Source organism: Hippoglossus stenolepis, chromosome 12 (assembly GCF_022539355.2).
Source record: "Hippoglossus stenolepis isolate QCI-W04-F060 chromosome 12, HSTE1.2, whole genome shotgun sequence".
Taxonomy (NCBI): Eukaryota; Metazoa; Chordata; class Actinopteri; order Pleuronectiformes; family Pleuronectidae; genus Hippoglossus; species Hippoglossus stenolepis.
The window spans coordinates 15,491,169-15,509,168 of NC_061494.1; the positions used below are offsets into that span (position 1 = coordinate 15,491,169).

At 40.9% G+C, this 18,000-nt stretch overlaps 3 protein-coding genes across 3 annotated transcripts; 2 read left to right on the forward strand and 1 right to left on the reverse strand.

The window, feature by feature from the left end:
• Window positions 1-1,933: 1,933 nt before the first annotated feature.
• Window positions 1,934-4,690, forward strand: comtd1 (catechol-O-methyltransferase domain containing 1). Its single transcript, XM_035172836.1, has 7 exons — window positions 1,934-2,044; window positions 2,138-2,256; window positions 3,052-3,157; window positions 3,564-3,682; window positions 4,126-4,180; window positions 4,265-4,398; window positions 4,496-4,690. The coding sequence occupies exons 1-7, from the start codon at window positions 1,990-1,992 to the stop codon at window positions 4,646-4,648; spliced, it is 741 nt and encodes a 246-aa protein (XP_035028727.1). The 5' UTR covers window positions 1,934-1,989; the 3' UTR covers window positions 4,649-4,690.
• Window positions 4,691-5,822: 1,132 nt separating this feature from the next.
• Window positions 5,823-9,447, forward strand: LOC118119001 (neurofilament light polypeptide). The gene is made up of 3 exons (XM_035172631.1): window positions 5,823-6,820; window positions 6,907-7,031; window positions 7,552-9,447. Exons 1-3 carry the CDS (start codon window positions 5,918-5,920, stop codon window positions 8,762-8,764), a joined length of 2,241 nt encoding a protein of 746 aa, XP_035028522.1. The 5' UTR covers window positions 5,823-5,917; the 3' UTR covers window positions 8,765-9,447.
• A 720-nt stretch (window positions 9,448-10,167) lies between these two features.
• Window positions 10,168-17,115, reverse strand: vdac2 (voltage-dependent anion channel 2). Its single transcript, XM_035172632.2, has 9 exons — window positions 16,961-17,115; window positions 15,673-15,744; window positions 15,515-15,564; window positions 14,612-14,764; window positions 14,435-14,487; window positions 13,202-13,429; window positions 12,181-12,331; window positions 12,020-12,077; window positions 10,168-11,114 (listed from the first exon to the last, which is right to left on the reverse strand). Exons 2-9 carry the CDS (start codon window positions 15,737-15,739, stop codon window positions 11,023-11,025), a joined length of 852 nt encoding a protein of 283 aa, XP_035028523.1. The 5' UTR covers window positions 15,740-15,744; window positions 16,961-17,115; the 3' UTR covers window positions 10,168-11,022.
• Window positions 17,116-18,000: the final 885 nt, after the last annotated feature.

Consider the following 18,000-nt stretch of genomic DNA (forward strand, 5'->3'; position numbering starts at 1 on the left):
GAAGATTGTGTTTAGGTGCTTAACTTATCATGAGCAGCCCCAACCTTTGATTCCATGACCACGGGACGATGCACTTTAGTCATAACGGCTGTACAATTACATTTTGTATTGTTTCCGTTCGGAACAGTAATCTGCCACTCCGCAGTTACTGTTTAATGAATGATGAAAAACAACTGAATGTGACTTGTAGTGTAAAAGTGTTTGAGTGATTAATAAGACTAGAAAAATGCTTTATAATATGAAGCTTTGAAATCTGCGGGGGAAACTCAGTACATATGGAACAGAAGTTGCTTAAAGTTGGTCCAGTTGATTGTTTGGAATTCTTAGTAGGTCAAACCCCAAATTAGAAGGATTTATAATTATGAAATATAAATTATCTGGTAAAACATTAAAAAAGGAGTTAAGTTGGTACAGCTTTTCTTTTTAAGTTTAAAAAGTTGACCTCAGAATCCTAATGTGAAATTCAATGAGTTATTTCCACTTTTGAAAAGTTACATTGCCTCTGCTTAAAGCTTCTTCTTCATTTGAACATTCTTGTTCCTTGGCTGCAGGTAACAGCTCGAGTTGTTTGCCCACCTGTATTTACTACTGGTCCAGATGGTGGAAAGAGAGATTCAGACCAGTACTGCTGACTTACTCAGCTCCCCCTCAAAGGCCTCCTGTGTTTGGCATCAAACTGTGGGGGTTTAATTATAGATTCAGGTGACCTAAGAGAGTTTGGTCAGTGAATGTGCTGCAGAATTGGGCCTGAAGTTTTAGAGGCTGAGAGTGATGCATATAAACCCAGAAAATGAATATCATTGACTTATGGTGCAACCTGAATTTTTATATCTGAGCAAAATAAAAAAATCCAGAGATTTTTATACATTCACCAACAATAACTGAGGATTTTTAAGTTGATGACTTTCTTCTTGCTGTTAAAAGTCCACAAGTCTGTGTTTCCCTTTAAGAGTAAACAAACTTGAATTTTAAAAATGGATTTCAGAAAATGACTGAACAAAAACACTGTTAATTTACTACAATTAAAGATCATCATCTCACTACTATTCCACAAAACGCAGGAAAAAGCAATTCCACCTTTCTACCACTGAGGGGCAACATTGTGTAGGATACAGTTTATTAGTAATGTGCCATATCCTCAGTACGTTAGGATAAGTGTCAAACTATGTAAAATGTACTCTTTAAAAAAATGAATATATATAGTAATAACAGAAACTAAAGTCAACAAATTTGTGTTTGGATCCCAGATTTATTTGAGTCGTTTCATCGTGATGTGCACCTCGTCAGAAATAGCTGATAAATTGGAATTTATGTTGGATTCTTTCTTTTCTCGTGAGTAGAATTGTCACGGATAGAAAAGTCACTTAAATACAATTGTGGATTTCTTCTTTCTATTACTGATTTCAATTGATTTTATTCATTCTAATACACATCCAGAACAAACCAGGGCTCCATGTGCCATTTGATGTGATGGACTTTACAACGAGGACAGCGTTTTCTTGTAAAAATAGATAAACAAACAGTTTTCACATATGAGTCACAGTGATATACAGCCTTGAGTAATCGTGTAAATTCTGGAGGATGGCCCGAACAATCTCAGATAAAACAGGACAAAGTTTGTTTGTTTGGATTACAACATAACGGGGTCAGTGCTGGGGCGTTTGTCATGGAACTTTATATTCAGGAATCTAATCTTACGTATTTAACTTTTTTAAAAGTCATACACTGAGTCTATAACTTTCCTGGTTGCTTGTTAAAATGCTTTTAAAGCTAAATATCTTGAGACACGTTTGTCCAAAATGTATCTGCCTGATAGAAGTTTCCCTACTTATGCAATGTATCGTATTGTAACTCAAAAATCAATAAGTGGAACCTTCATCTCAAAGGTTAAGCAGAACAAACACAGGTGGCGCAGTTAAAAGGACTGACACGGGAGATTCAGTGCATTCAAATGAAAGCTGTTTAACGAGAACATAGAACCAGAACATAATGGCTGCAGACATTAAGATGCTGTTTTGTGTTGGACTTGCTGTTGTACTAACAGGTACGAGATGACCGAGGGGAGGATGGGTAACCTGGTTTTTAGCAGAGATCTGTTTGATTGACAGGAGCTGCTGTTGTGTTTGTCGTTGCTCAGGCGTGGGACAGTCGGCCTTTGTTGGGAAGAGCCACAGCGAAGGGAAGGATGACCCTGTGCTGCAATACGTGGTGAACAACTCACTGAGGGAGCACCCGGTCCTCACCAAGCTCAAACTGGTAAGTCAGCCACAGACACCAGGGAGAAATCCTCCACTCATCCAATGTGGTGATGATAAATCAATCACTGATTTCTTCACACTGTTCATTGTTAATGAGTTATTTATCATCCCTGTGTTGTTTATGGCATCTGGTCGTGTCAGCCAAACTTTCCACCTCCAGCAACGAGGTTTTGTTCTCCTCTGTGTGTTTGTTAGTTAGAAGGATTACGCACAAACCACTGGACAGATTTCCATGAATGTTGTGAAGGGGTGAGGCCTGACCTTACATTCTGTTGTGGATCTGGATCAGAGAATTTCTTTTCACTTTCTTTAAGAGTTATTACAAGATGAGGCGTTTTTCAACACTTTCAGAGAATAGTTCATGGTTCTTCATTAAAAAAAATCTGACAAGTTTAGGGGACTGATAATTATGAATCCAGATCTAGTGATTGTTAATGCATTTTCATAAGGGGATTGTCGGGCCTTGGTGGAGTGTGACTCTAGATTCTTAATCAATTCTTATCAGGATGGAATTGATCACCTTTACAGGACAGGAACCAAAATCAAACCAAATACCGATAATCAGAAGGTTATTTAGGCCACAAATATACAAAATACACAATTTAACACAATTACAGTACTGGAATTGAGCAGTACAAATGTTGATCACTAGAGGGCTGCAGAGTGTAAGAGAACACTATGCAGAGGTCTCATAAGGCCTCGCCTCCAGTGGAAATAAATATGTTGTTTATCCCAATAGTCATCAAACTCATTATAATGATATAGATGAAATTGTTTGATATTTTCCTTTTAGAGAACCCTTGAAGACCCATGGAGTATTATGATGGTCGCCAGTGAACAAGCCCAGTTTATGGCAAATCTCATTAAACTGATCAACGCAACTAAAGCCATTGAAATAGGTGAGATTGAGTAAAGAGAACATAAATAGACACAGTACAAGAACAAATGCAATGACTTTGTGAGCACATGAAGGTAACACGAAGTTAAAAGTGAGTATTTTAACTGGTTCAAGGCAACTGAATGCATAATTATAACTTAACTGATCGATAGAAATTCATGTAGTGAAAATTACGTCATAGCTTTTGGAATTACACAACCTGAAACTGCTTGTAATTAAATCAGTGAAATTCAAACCATGTTGGTTTTGACAGATAGTGTTTCATTGCCATGACTTTAGCTGTATTCATATATAAACATTAGACATTGAGTCTTTGCTCCTATACACTCTCCTGTCTTTTCATCCTGTTGAAAGTACTACAAATATATTTCTAAGATGATCCAGTTTACATTGTTTTCATTCTGCAGGGATGTACACAGGATACAACACACTGAGCATGGCGTTGGCCATGCCGGAGAACGGACATGTGGTCGCCTGTGAAATAACAGACACCTTTGTGGACATTGCTAAACCATTTTTTAAAGAGGTGAGAAAACGTCTTTCCAAACAGCATGGCTTCAAGTTGCTCACACAAGATCATGAGTATTGGATCATGAAAACTTAAATCTTCGCTCTTCAGGACAGGTTAGGATACTTAAGTACACAACGTCCAATTCCTGGCTCTAGTGCAACACTTGTATTTGACATTTTGCAAGTAAAGTGCGACTGATTGTTGCCTGTCAGAGGGGAAATTGTGCAGCAGACAGCAAACTGCACGTCCACCCTCTGTCGGTGCATCTTCTCAAAATGCTGCAGGCTGTAGAGGGAAAAGGCGTCTACTCAGGAAACTGGGTCACATAAAGATGTCGAAGCCAAGCAGGAAAATCGATACCTGTTTCAACCTTCCTTAACATGCTCTTTAAAAAACAATTAGAAGCTTAAACAGCCCACAACAAACTCTCAACTCACACATTCTAACCTTCTCTCTAGGCTGAAGTGGAGAGTAAGATTGATGTACGATATCAAATAGCCTTGAAGACTCTGAGTAAGTGCTTTTATGCATCTCAGTCATGAATTCTAATAAAAGTGGAACTTCTTTTCAACTTGACTTTGATTTTTGTTTGATCAGATGAACTGATAGCAGCCGGGGAAGCAGGAACATATGACTTTGTGTTCATCGATGCTGATAAATTGAACTACGACAGATACTACGAGAAATCCCTCAAGCTCATACGACAGGGGGGCATCATTGCGATTGACAACGTAAGTACACAAGCTTCTGTCAGAGAGCACACGGTGCGGTACGACACATCGTCACTGAGAACTGAATGAAACATCTCTGTTGTTATTGTGTGTGAAGGTGCTGTGGAGCGGGAAGGTGGTGAATCCTGCCCCTGAAGACCTCACCTCCCAGGCTCTGGATGCTCTCAATAAGAAGCTGCATCACGACCAGAGGATTGAGCTGAGCATGCTCACTGTGGGCGACGGACTGACCATTGCGATTAAACGCTAAAGTCACTATAGTTTTTATATTAAATACAAGAGGAAAACTTAATATATTACATTTTGTGTGTTATTTCATATATACACCACATGACACTTCCTGGGCAGCTCAGGAGTTAGAGAAGCTTTCTCACAAACAGGAATGTTGGTATTTTGATCCCCGGCTCCTCCAGTCTGCATTGGGAAAGATACTCAACCCCAAATTGTTCCTGACGGCTGTGCTGACAGTTTGTGAAAGGTATGCAAATGGTTGCATACGATTTTGTATTGTAAAGTACTTTGAGTCGCTGATAAGACTGGAAAATTGCTCAAAACTGAAACATCAGTCAAACAGGATTCCTTTTGGACTATTATGACTACAGACATGTCAAAGATCACATATGAGACCACATAACATGAGTGTTGAATTTGGTATTTTGATTAAAGATGAAAGTACAATTTTATGTGTTTAAAGAAGAATTGACTGATGATTGAGTGAAAAAGTTTTAAAAAACAAAAAAGTAATTCACATTAATATGAGCCTGTGTTTACATTTATGGGCATATTAGGGTTATCTAATGTATGACAGGTATGATAGAAGAATTACAGTGAATATGTTGACATTATGGATGTTAAGAGAAAGTAGAAATACTACAATGTAAAAATACCTTCTAGAGAATATATTGCTGTGACTATACAGAAGTGGACAGCATGTCCGTGGGTTGTATGTAGATCCTTTGCTCAAAGTAGATAAACAAGTTTAGAAGTACATTTAAAATGTGACTAAGTAAAACTATATTGTAAACAAATATAAAATGTAAGGATACACAGCAAACTTCTTGAAGATGTAGTGGAATCTAAAACAGTTATGAGAAGTAACTGCACATATGCACAATTTGTATTCACTGGATTATTTAGGTTTTTAAATTTCAACAGCTTATATATTTAGGCTTGTTTGCTCTATTCTATTATATGGGCTATTTGATATTGTAATCTTGGGGCAAACTGGCACAATAATGTCTTCTGGGATTGATATCTGCATCTCATTATTACTGATATTATTATATACAGCGTGTGTATATGTGTTTGAAGAAGACATGTACAGTCAGTTGATCCACGTCACTGCTCTGTGCCAAAAAAATGTAGACTCGGGCTCATTAAGGCATCAGCTGACGCTTCACCTTTTCAGCACCGTGGACAGTTCCGGTCCGCACCGAGCACATGGCCACGGTTATAAAAGCGCGCGTGGAGCGTCTCTGCACATCTGGGCACCCACAGCGTCAGCACGAGCCACCGCAGCATGGATAACAGAGCAGCTTTACCGAGCAGGATCCAACCCAGATGGCCGGGATTCGATTCTGCCGCTGTCGTGATCAAGGGGACGCGCAGCACTTTGACGAGCCCGTTATCTGGACCGTGTAACGAGAAGGAGCTGATGCACGGTTTGAACGATCGCCTCGCGGGCTTCATCGGGACGGTGCACCAGCTGGAGCAGCAGAATCATCTGCTGGAGCGGGAAATCCAGGAGCTCCGAGGGAAGGCGAAGCCCGCATCCTGCCTGGAGGAGGAGTACGGACCGGAGCTGGGGAGGCTGAGACGCGTGGTTCAGGACATCACTCAGCAGAAGCACCGGATTGAAATCGAGCATCAGGATTTAGAGGAGGAGGTGTCCAGCGTGAGGAGACAACACGAACAGGAGGCGCGCAGCAGATCAGATGCGCAGAGCAACATCGTGGCCCTGAAGAAGGACATAGATGACGCGTATCGGGTTAAACTGCTGCTGGACAAGAAATCTCAGTCCCTCGTGGATGAGCTTCACCTCCTGAAGGGAAACCATGAGGCCGAGGTGTCGGAGATGTTTGGACAAATCCAGGATCTGCAGGAGAATGTGGAGGCGCACGGATTTGGCGCACCTGGCGTCACTGCGGCACTCCGGGACGTCAGAGCGCAGCTGGAAGGTCATGCTGTGTCCGAAGTCTGGCAGGTTGGAGAAACTTTCAGATCCCAGTTTGCAAGATTAACAGAGGCGGCCGAGTCCAAGAGAGAAGCTTTAAAAGCGACCCAGCAGGAGGTGCAGGAGTACAGGAGGCGGCTGCAGGCCAGAAGCACCGAGCTGGACTGCGCCAAAGGCACCAGGGACGCGCTGGAGAAGCAGCTGCGTGAGGTCGAGGATCGACACGAGGAGGAAATCATCCACTATCAGGTAAAAGTTTCTTTAAATCATAAAGCCTCTTCCCAGTATGTGCCAATGGTATCCAGTGACAAACCTTCTCTCCTCTCTTGCTACAGACGACAATCAAAGAACTTGAAAACGAGCTGATAGACTGTAAATTTGACATGTCTGGTTACCTGAGGGAGTATCAGGATCTGTTAAATGTGAAGATGGCGTTGGACGTGGAGATACTGTCTTACAGGTGAGATATGGAAAACAGTGCTCTGTATTATTAGAGATCATTATAACCAAGGCAACCTTTTGGGGGTGTTAAGAATAAGATTAGCATTTTAAATAAGATGAATTTGTATTGATCCTCCACAGAGGGAATCCACAAAGGACACAGCAGCACAAAAAAGTAGCCGTGCAAGGGGAAATAAGAATGAAAAAAAAAAGGAAATACTATATACAATAAAGTAGAAATACTATATATACTATTTTTTTTTCAAAATGTGCATTGTGTTTTAGTGCTTGCACTGACACACCACAACAAATTCCTTGTACTATGTGTTTATCTACTGGGAACTAAAACCCCATTCTGACACAATCATGATTGTAATGGTCAATTCTACACCTCCTTAGTTTACACAATAAATTGATTTCATTAATGTTACCATCAATCACCTTTTTTAATGCTTCAGTGTTATTCTTTCCCTCAAGTCTTTTTAAAATGTCTTCTACATCGGTTAGCACAGATAAAATCTGTCCCTTCTGTCTTGTAGGAAACTTCTCTGTAGCGAGGAAGCTCGACTATCCACTCTGTCAGACACCCACGTCTCCTTGCCCTACATCTACCACCAGTCCCCCGTCTACACCCTCCCCTGCCTCAGCCGGCCAGGGGGCCCGCACAGACGAGCGGAGCCCCAGTACAAGTTTGTGGAGGAGATCATAACGGAGACCACCAGGGAAATTGAGATGTCAGAATTTGAGGACACGGGATCAGAGGAGACAGAAGCGTGGAAAGATGAGTGGGAGCGTGCCAAAAGGGATAGAGGGGGCAGTGAGGAGGAGGAGGAGGATAATAAAGACAGTCGAGAGGAAGAAAGTGAGCAGGTGTCTGACAGTCAGCAGAATCCGTCAGAAGGAAACTCAGTGAACGGAGGGGATGACGGGGATCGAGGGAGTCCTGGAGAGGTGGAGGATGGTGAGAAGGGTCCAGATAGAAGAGAGGAGTCAGAGGAAACTGAAGCAGCTGACAGAGAAGGTGTGAGTGGCAGAGACCAAAACACTCAAAGCAAAGTTATATTAAGTGAGAGTCGTGAAGAAGAAGAAAATGAGCAACAGAAAAAAGTAGCTGAAAACACTAAAGAAGAAAAAGATCCAGTGACAAAGGCAACAGTTCGGAAAGACTCAAAATCGGAGGTCTCTGTGGAGGAGGAACTCGTGAATAATGAAAAACAAGATGCGCTTAAAGATAATCTTATCTCAATTCAAGTGAGGCAGCCAGTTGATGAGGTCTTGACCAAAGAATCAGGCAAAACTGAGCTGAGCAGTGCTGTTGAAGTGCAGGATAAGAAAAGCAGTGATTTTACAACAGAGATAAAGAGCACTGCCTCCCTAGAGACAGAGGAGCTTTCAGAAAAGGCTCAAGCAACTTCAAGCACAACACTCAGGAGAGAGGAAAAGGAAAACAGCCGTACTGAGCGGAAGGAAATCGATAAATCTGAAAGTGAGAAAGAAAAAGAAGAACAAGTAGCAAAAAGCACTAAAGATGCTGGACGTGATCAAGGCCGAGATAAAGACACATCTGACAAAAGCAGCTTAGCTGAAGTAAAGGACGAGAGAAACAGTGAAGATAAAACTGAAACAGACCGAATTGTTTTGCCAAATGTAAAGACAACTAGCGAAGAAATCAATGAGATGCCTGGGAAAGAAAGGAGCCAGGTTCCGAAGTCAGAACAGACTGACAAAATGGAGAATAATTCGCAGAAGTAAGAGGAACGTTTAATTTAAAAAAGGGATTAAAATAAAATGCAAATATCAGGGAAATTGAAGCTGAAACTAGGGAATGGTTAAACTAATGGAGATGCAACTGCAAGGCCTGAACGGAGCAAAGAGAAGAAAACTGCTGCTGCTGTAATTCTTCTTGAAAATGAAAAACAGAGAGCGCACGATTCTTCCGTCTGCAGCAGATCCGACTTTAAACTCCTACGTCACTTTGTAATCTATTCAAATTGTTTGACTCACCACACAAACATGATTATGAATGTGAACAATGCAAAGTGAATTTATCTTACTTACACACAAATGCAAGATCAAAAAGTACTGTAATTCTGAGCTACACTTTGAATATAATATAATCTATAGTAATATGTTTCTGCAAAGGAGAACACAAGATGTTTAATATTTGAAATAAGTCAGTCCTGTTGATATAAAATATAAATGACTGTATGCCACTGCAATTTGATGCAATTTGTTTTTTGCTGTGATGAAGGTGCATAATTCATTGACTGATTTCAACTCTTCTTTTCATATGTCAGCAATAAGTGGATCTTGTCATCTATGTCATTCCCTTTAACTCAGTATGTGAACAAAGCATTGGGGCATGCATGAGCATATAAGTGACTGTAGAGAACAGCAGAGCATTGATGTGTAATAAATAAAGGCATTTCATCTCAGCTGGTTTTCAATGGTTTTATTGTTATTTAAATGTATAAATTAACCTTGTCCTTTCATTTACTTCTCATATCTTTGTAGAATTTAATTCCTATATTAATGCTTTGTAAGAAAGTGTCTATTTGGTTTCATTTGCCTTTTATTCATTTCCTCTTAAAGCCAACACATCTCAGGTATTCATAACAAGACCTGTTCAGTACTCCACAAACCAAGTCCGAAACAGTTTGCAGGCATCATCCTTCAAATAAACGAATCACTAACTCGCAGAAACCCTCCCGTCAAGGACTTCAACTTAGGACATGGAAATGGAGACTCACTGCTTAAATATGACTGAGGTCGAGATGATTTGACAGAAACGGCTTCATTTCTAGTGAGCAAAGATGCAGGAGATTAAAGACTTAAGATGAGACTGCTGTTAGTGACACTAAAAAAAAACCACTGTGCAGTCTAATTATAGGTCGACTGGTCTTTAAATAGACTGCAGGACCTCTGAAAAATTTCTGAAGATGTTTCTGGAGTCTTTAATAACTTTTTCCATTAAGTAAGTTACCTTAACAGGTCAGATAAGCTATTGGATGTAACTGAAAACTAGACTATTAATTACTTTGATTAGCACTGTTAACTACTGATCCCAGACTTCTAATGGTGAACATTAAGCAAACTAGTAAATGAGCCGTTTTTGTTGTGAAACTATAATATCACATTAATAAAACATGCATCTGTGGAGTTCAAAGACTTTATTGAAAACTTATACATACACATAAGGACCTCCAAGACTTCCTGTGGGCTCAGTCAGTGCCCGGTACATGGAAAAACCAAGAGTGCATGTGTGCAACTAAGTCACACCTCTTCTGGACAAGGATAGTTTGGCATTATTGTGAACATTGTGTGCCCCGGTTGTCTGTTAGTACAGAATGAACAAAAACTAAATTCTGCTTGGTCGGCCACGTTTACAGGTTCCTTAAGGAGCCAACTTCACGAAACCTCCCAGGTAAAGGTCACAAACCCAGATGACCGACACAAAACAAAACATTAGAGCTATAGTTTGTCCTTGTGTGCATGACAGAAAGGGTGCAGCAGTATTTAAATAAAAGCAGAAAAAAGCCTAGTGTACTTAACAAGGTTTGCAAAAGATGACAAAGGAATATCAGATGATTGTGAGTGCATAAATCAGTGAGAAGGTATGACATCGCTCACCACACAAACCATCACCCGATGTTCTCACCAAAAAAAACAGAGTGTCTGGGATAATTTCCAAATAAAGTCACACACAGCTGATGACAGGCAAAGGGATTGTATTGGATTTCATTATTATGGCAGTGATGGACAGGAACAATGACAATGTTTTATAAATAGTACACCAACTGTCTCTTGAATAGACGCAGTTACAAAGCAAAAAAGCAACAAAGGTAAAATGACAGAAGCACCGAGTTGGAAGTGGCACCCAAGTTTGAAGTTTGCTGTTGTAGCCTTTCACTCGATCTCTCCCAGATATCCCTTTGCTGGTTTGAGTTGGACATACATTTTAAGGCCAGATTCTTCTGATATTCCCTAGTCCTTTGCAGTATGAGGAAAGCTTAGGCTTCCAGTTCCAGGCCCAGACCGAGCTTGTGGCCTCCGGCGTTGATGTTCTTTCCATCGACCAGTCCGGACAGGGTGAGTTTCACGCCTGCATGGGCAAGAGGAACCAACGTTATGCATTTCATGTGCAAACACTGAATTGATTGTCAGAGTTTGAAAGTAGGGGATTAGGGGTTGATGGGAAACGTAGGTAGTTACTTGTAGCTATAAATGAGTATATTCTAGGTCAGAATGTTATGGCTGGGCAATTATGGAGAAAAAAAATCTTATGACAAATATCAGTCAACACAGTCATTTCTTCTTCAGATGGTAAAAAAAGATTAGTGGCATTACCCATCTTTGTGGGAACATGCTTTTGACCAAATTTGCAGTGAACGCCACTCAGCTTTAAATTGCCAAACTATCTCCACACTACAGAATTCCTCTGACCCTTCTTTTCAACTAAGTCCTCGTCTTTTGAGCCTTGGCTGTGGAGTCTTCTGCGGTAAAGCTGTCGCTCGAGTTTTCGGTAACATTTTCTGTCGTCATTTTCTCTTTTATCTCGCTCCCACTCCTGACGTACTGGTGTGCACGGCTACAGTACCACAAACATTAGCACGTGGGCTGCTGCTGGCTGCTACGCCTACACTCGCGTGCGTGAACCTAACCTGATATGGCTCTATTCCAACCACATGATTGGTTCGGTGCAGCACTATACTCATTATCATTGGCTGTTCGTGTTGTCTGTCAAAACATGGATGGAATGAGTTCTATCGACCATGTCTTATATTACTATCGAGGAAATGTTATTTTGCGATAATTATCTTTATGGTTTAATGGTACAGTCCTAGTCTCAGAGTTTCAGTGGTGAATACAAGGACTCGGGAGCAAAGTGTAGAAGTGTTAAGTAGGTGAACTAAACATGTAGGGGATTAACTAAAATGAATGTTAACTGCAAACGTTTTGTACGACACATGTTTCCACTGTTCATGAACCTGCAGGAAACAAACTTACCTGGTCTAAGAGTCTGGGTGTATCCAACACCAACAAGGCTATTGTTGTTCACTTTAGCCTAGAAAAAACAAAACATCACAAGTCAGTAGATGATAAGTAGTGGTCACGTCTTTCTTTTGCCTTATCCACCTCGCTCTGAGAGTCTGTGCTGCTCTACTTACACTGATGGAGGCATCCTTGTCCAGCTGGTACTTGGCTGCAATACCGAAGCGTGTGCTGTTGCTGCCAGCGGTCCAGGCCAGGTTGACGGCTGTCTCCAGCTTGTCGCTCACCTTCTGGTAGATGGAGCCTCCAAACTCTGCTCCGTCATTCCTAAAACAAATGAGAAATATCCAGCTACAGTAAATATTTGGAAGCTAAAGAGGTTTTAAGTGTGTTGAAGGTGTCTCCATCCTCTTCCTTTAATTTTATATTTTTTTAATTCAGTCAGAAATTAAGAACTACAAAACCAACAAACTGATTCATTGTGGCAGAAAATGAATCCATCAGGCCAGTTTTAATAAATGAACAGTGATGGCATATTTATGTATTGAAATGTTAGTTACAGCTGCAGCTTTGGCTCAAAGTCAATGTTATTTATAGGCTCCACCCTGCCATTAGTTATTTCTATCCTGTTTTGTACGAATTACTTTCTCTTCTGTCCCCACGGACACATGTAAAGCGTCCTTGGGTCTCTTGAAAGGCGCTATATAAATTCAAGCTATTATTAATTTTATTGTCATTTTGGATTTGCTAAATGAACAAACCTATTATCTTTCCTGTGATGTATCTAAAGAGATACTGTTTTTATCCATACACCCATTTAGAGGGTTCATTCATTTGGATGAAACTGGTGCATTTTACTTAAACCACACTCAGAATTCTTTAGGAGTGAACAAGTTCACATTCAGTTACTTTCTAGGTCAAACATGAAGCTGCTCTGCTGTATTTCTTCCTTCAGACTGTAAAAGCTCCTCGGGATGTATTGGTTTGTATTTAACCATAGCAGCCTCCATAAAGCCATGTGAGGTTTTGTGTTGGACTTTTTCCATTGTTAAATGTTTTATTCGTTATTTAACCAATGGTTTGCACATGACCACACATGTACAGCTACCTATATACAAGTTAAAAAGTTACGCTTCTCTTCGTTGAATGTAAGTGGCATAAAGATTCCACCCCGTTAGTGAGGAGTCAGTAACTTACACATTGGTGTGGAGCTGGAAGTCTCCAGTCTTGTAACCAATGGCAAAGTTGTTCTGGGTCATCTTGGATTTGGCAGTGTCGAAGCTCATCTGGTAGCCGGCGAGCCACCCCTCGTAGCCGACAACGGCAGCCCCGTGGATAGTGGGGCCAGCAAAGTCGAAGTCGACATCACAGCCAAGGTTGACGAACTCGCGCTTGTAGGCGGTCTTAACTTTGCCACTCTTCTTGCTGTTGGTGAGAAACATTGGTCAACCTCAAACTGAAAACCCAATCAAGTCAGATTAGTATTGCTTTTTAAGGAGGGTCAGGTTAATCGTGTGCAGTAAACAATAAGCTCATGTGTGACTGCAAAGACTTTACATTTAAACTATACAACCTTACAAGGGTCCCAAACCAACTTTTTGTTAAGATTGATTTTATAGTGTCCTGTTAAATATGTTTAAAGATGTATTTTTGTAATGAAAAGTTGTTTTATTTAGAAAAATAAACATTAAATGAAAAACCTTGGGGAACATAAGCACCCCCCCACAGTGTTGTTGCACCCACTTTAGGAACCACTGGCTCAGATTTATGATCCCATAGAGCTAACTCCACACTCAGGCTGAATGCCTACTGTCAACTCATGTTGCAAGCAGGCCAACAGATTTTATTTTTCTTCAGAGGCAACATTGGTGGAAGATAACAAAATTATCAGCCACATCACCAGGTTTGAATAATGGCTGACGTGAAGGTAGAATTTGCCAAACTTCCACATCTCTTTCTACAAACCAGCCTTCAGCTCGCTGCTGGTCTTTATTTCTCAGTCGGAGCACGACACTGAAGCCTTGAACATGCTGTCTCAATGTAGCCACATAACCCAAACCTCGACAACCTGCCTACACTCAATATGAAAGCAGTCATGTGCCCTCATGGACCCACTAGTCTCTTTTTAATTTCCTCCCCGAGAACCACAAACTGAAAAACATCATCCAAACGTACAAATATGTAAAACCCAACAGCCAATTGTAGTAATGTTCCAGTAGAACAACTGCATACTGGGATCAGGGTCACACACGGCAACTCCACTTGTCAGCAGCACAGATCAGGGTCACACACGGCAACTCCACTTGTCAGCAGCACAGATCAGGTTACCAACATAATTCCAGTTGAGAGGCAGCGCAGTGGTTTACATTTGAGTTAAAGTAACACGGACCTAACTTTTTCATGAACACTTTATTCTAACCATGAACTTACCCAGTGTTTGGTGAGAAGGTTGTGTCAAAGGTCAACTTCAGTCCCTTGGCAATCTGTGAGAAAACAGAACAGAGTTCATTTGACAGTTACAGAAATGAATGTTGCTCTGTCAGGTGAAATGTGTAGAGTATTCAGACAGCTGTTGTTAAACACATGGAGGAAATCGGTAAATCTAACCTGATCTTCAACTGTGATTTCTGTTCCCAAGGTGTTGTCGGTGTTCCACTTCTCAGTGAAGGTCAGACCATATTCTGACCTCTTGTATTTAGTTTCCAGGCTACCTGCAACTTTGCTGGTGTCAGTGTTGGAGGATCCAGATGTTTTGAATTCCTGTAAGAGACGATTTTTAGAAAAAAAAAAAATTATAACTAAAAAAAGAACATTAAGACAAGTGACTCTGGATGAAACAACCACGAATGAAATAAACTCTACAGTAAATCATACCATTACCATACAAGTTGCTTTTAAAGCAAACAAGACAATTTTGAGATGTTGATGTTCTGACTCATAAGTGCTCAGCAGTCTTTACTACTTTGCATGAGTAATACTTAGCATTCAGGGTCCGGACCACACCCATATTTAAAGTCAACCTTCATTTTGATCACAGCTACACAACTTTAAGTTTTGTGAATGTATCTAACACAGTAGTGACACCACCATGGTGACAATATCTGTCCATAAACACACAAACATCTGCCAGTGGGCTCAAAGTTGCCTCTGAGGTAAATCCCACTACAGTTGGTGACTTGAGGACCACACTCAAGTAACAGACAGACACATGCATATATACACAGAGACAGACAATACCAGGAAACTGTATAGGTCATTTATTACTGTTATTTGGAGAAAAACAAGAGGTTGAGGACAATTGATGATTGAGCACAGTTAATTTATCGCAGAATTATTGTAGATGGGCCTCATTGTTCTGGGTGGCAGCTTTTTACCTTTATGGCCGACAATGCACAATAAGTATTTTCAAAGCAGAGTCAGGAAATGTCACTAACTTAACTGGCTGTGAAATATGAAGTACAGTAAGTTATATTAATGTTGTGAAACCACAATTGTAAGAAATGTACTTACAACTCCACTGTCTGACTTTGTCTTGACATCGAGCTTCACCAAGCCAAAACCTGGAGAGAAGAACGTTTTTCAGAGTTTGTCTGCAACATCAACTATACTTGGCAGAACAAGATGTTTATCATCACAGAAATAATTGGTCAGACTGTGGAGAATCATACCATAGCCTTTGTTGAAGATGTCTTTGGCAGACTTGCCCAGGTCAGCATATGTGGGAGGCACGGCCATTGTATCTGTAAACAGAAGCGAAATAAAATGCTTAAACTATTCTTGCGGTACATTTCCAACTGTGTGTGTCCAGTTACACAGCAAGACAGTAATGCTATGGCTTTTGTATGATTTCAATAATAAACTTTATAATTGCATCCCAACTGTTACTGTATGAATACAAAATGTCAGTACTGCCACTGAAGGTTGAGACTTTTGAACTTATGGGCACCACTCATTCAGTATACAAAATCCATGGAGACATAAGAATTATTTGCATGCAAACAATGTAAATTCGCTTTAAAGTCAGTTTTTATTCTTATATGTATGCAGGATCTGTGGTAGTAAATAGTATTAATTCTAACAAAAATGGTCAAGATGAGGATGTCGACATGAAGCTGTATCCCGTCCTGCTGCAGTGGCCACAGCTGATGAGTGGACAGCTGCAGAAGGCCCTGCACTAGCGGGTTCGACATTTACATCCAACACCTCACTACTATCCACCGTCCTGTAGATGACACGGTGGTTTTTCTAGCAGACTGTGGGGACTGCAGTCTTTGGGGCACACTGTCCAACCCCTTCTGTTACGGGATCAGCTTCATTTGTCCCAGTTGAGGACATTAACTGCCTCTGATCGCACATTTAAAATGAACAAACATTACTAGCGTCGCTGTGCATATCCCATCTGACGCAGACCCGGCACTGTGGTGCTGCAGGTGGACAGTCACAGGGAGGACAAGTGTGTAACAGCCGATGGACAAGGTTACACTGAGGGAGACAGGAGCCATTTTGTCCTGTTCAGGCCCGTCTCCCGTTAAAACTACTCCTCCACGCGAGTTGGCAGGCACCGCTTGGCGGGGCCACGCACACGCCGGTGACAATTAGCGCGATGTGTTAAGTCAAGTGTTCACTCGCAGTTCCAGCTCACATCTGCCAACTAGGCCAGAGGGAGGTTAACGAAGCGCCCCGTAGAAATGAAAGTAGTAAAGTTGCGATTAATTTACTTCATTTACTTTAAATAAAACAAACGCCGGCTCATCAGCAACAAATGAAGCGTGTAACACAAAGAAAAGCTGCCATGGTTTTACTCGACATGTGTCAGACTCAGCACGCCGACTGCAGCTAGCTTAGCTAGCTTAGCTAGCCTGCAGAGTACCGGCATGTGTCAAACACGCTCCGCCGCAGATTGTCGCTCGTCAACGGGTACAAAACAGTGTCAGTCCGCGTAGATGGTTCTCTTACCGGTTAGAGATGAGGCTGGGGGTAAAGTGACTTCCAGAAAGATGTTCCTCACACCGCACGGCCGAGGGAAGGCGTCACCGGTTGGAGGGCGAGCTGAAGGAGACTGTACCGCAACGAGACCCACACCTATCACAGCCGCGGCTCAGGACCCGAGGCGGCCGCACATGTGCCTGAGTAAAAGTACCTTTTACATCACAGCGTGGCTGCTTAATAAAAAAAATAAAGTCAATGTTGAAATGTTTTTTGTTACAATGATCACCGGATACCTATGGAAGACCATTTCCGCCACTGTGATGAAAAAAATAAAGATCCTGTAAGTCATTATAGTCAGAAACGTTCTCAAAATAATGACTTACTATCTCGTTATTATAACTTACTATCTCATAATTATGACTTATGAGTGTGTAAGATTTAGGTGAAAGGGATCTATTGGCAGAAATTTAATATAAAATAATCCTACTGATGTTTTCACTAATGTGTTTTATCTACATTGTACAAATTGTTTTCTCTACCCTAGAATGAGCCCTTTATATTTAAATACTTTATATTTACATCAGGAGAGGGTCCTCTCTACGGAGGCCGCCATGTTTTTTTTTTACAGTAGCCCAGACTGGACAAACTAAACACCTTTTGAGTTGTTAGGACAACTGAAGGCTACCAGAGGTGCTCTTTCGTGTTTGGAAGGGGAGGGTGAGTCGAGGGGTATTCAGCTGCAACATGCAATTTCACCACTAGATGTCACTAAATTCTACACACTGAACCTTTAAGAGTACCTGGCTGCAGACAAGATGGTTTTCTGTCCTCCATAAGTGCATGTATCCTCTCATTTATTTGTATTTTTTTTAATGAGCCACTACAATTGAAATCACATTTAGTTACAGACAATATCTTATAAACGCTGTATAAACAAAGTGAATATAGGCTGTTGATAGATAAATAATATTTTGACCTGCAAGTCTCTTATACTGAATGTTTTGATCATGTGCAATTATAGTAAAAATAAATATAATAATAATTCTAGACAAAGGGCAAAATAATAT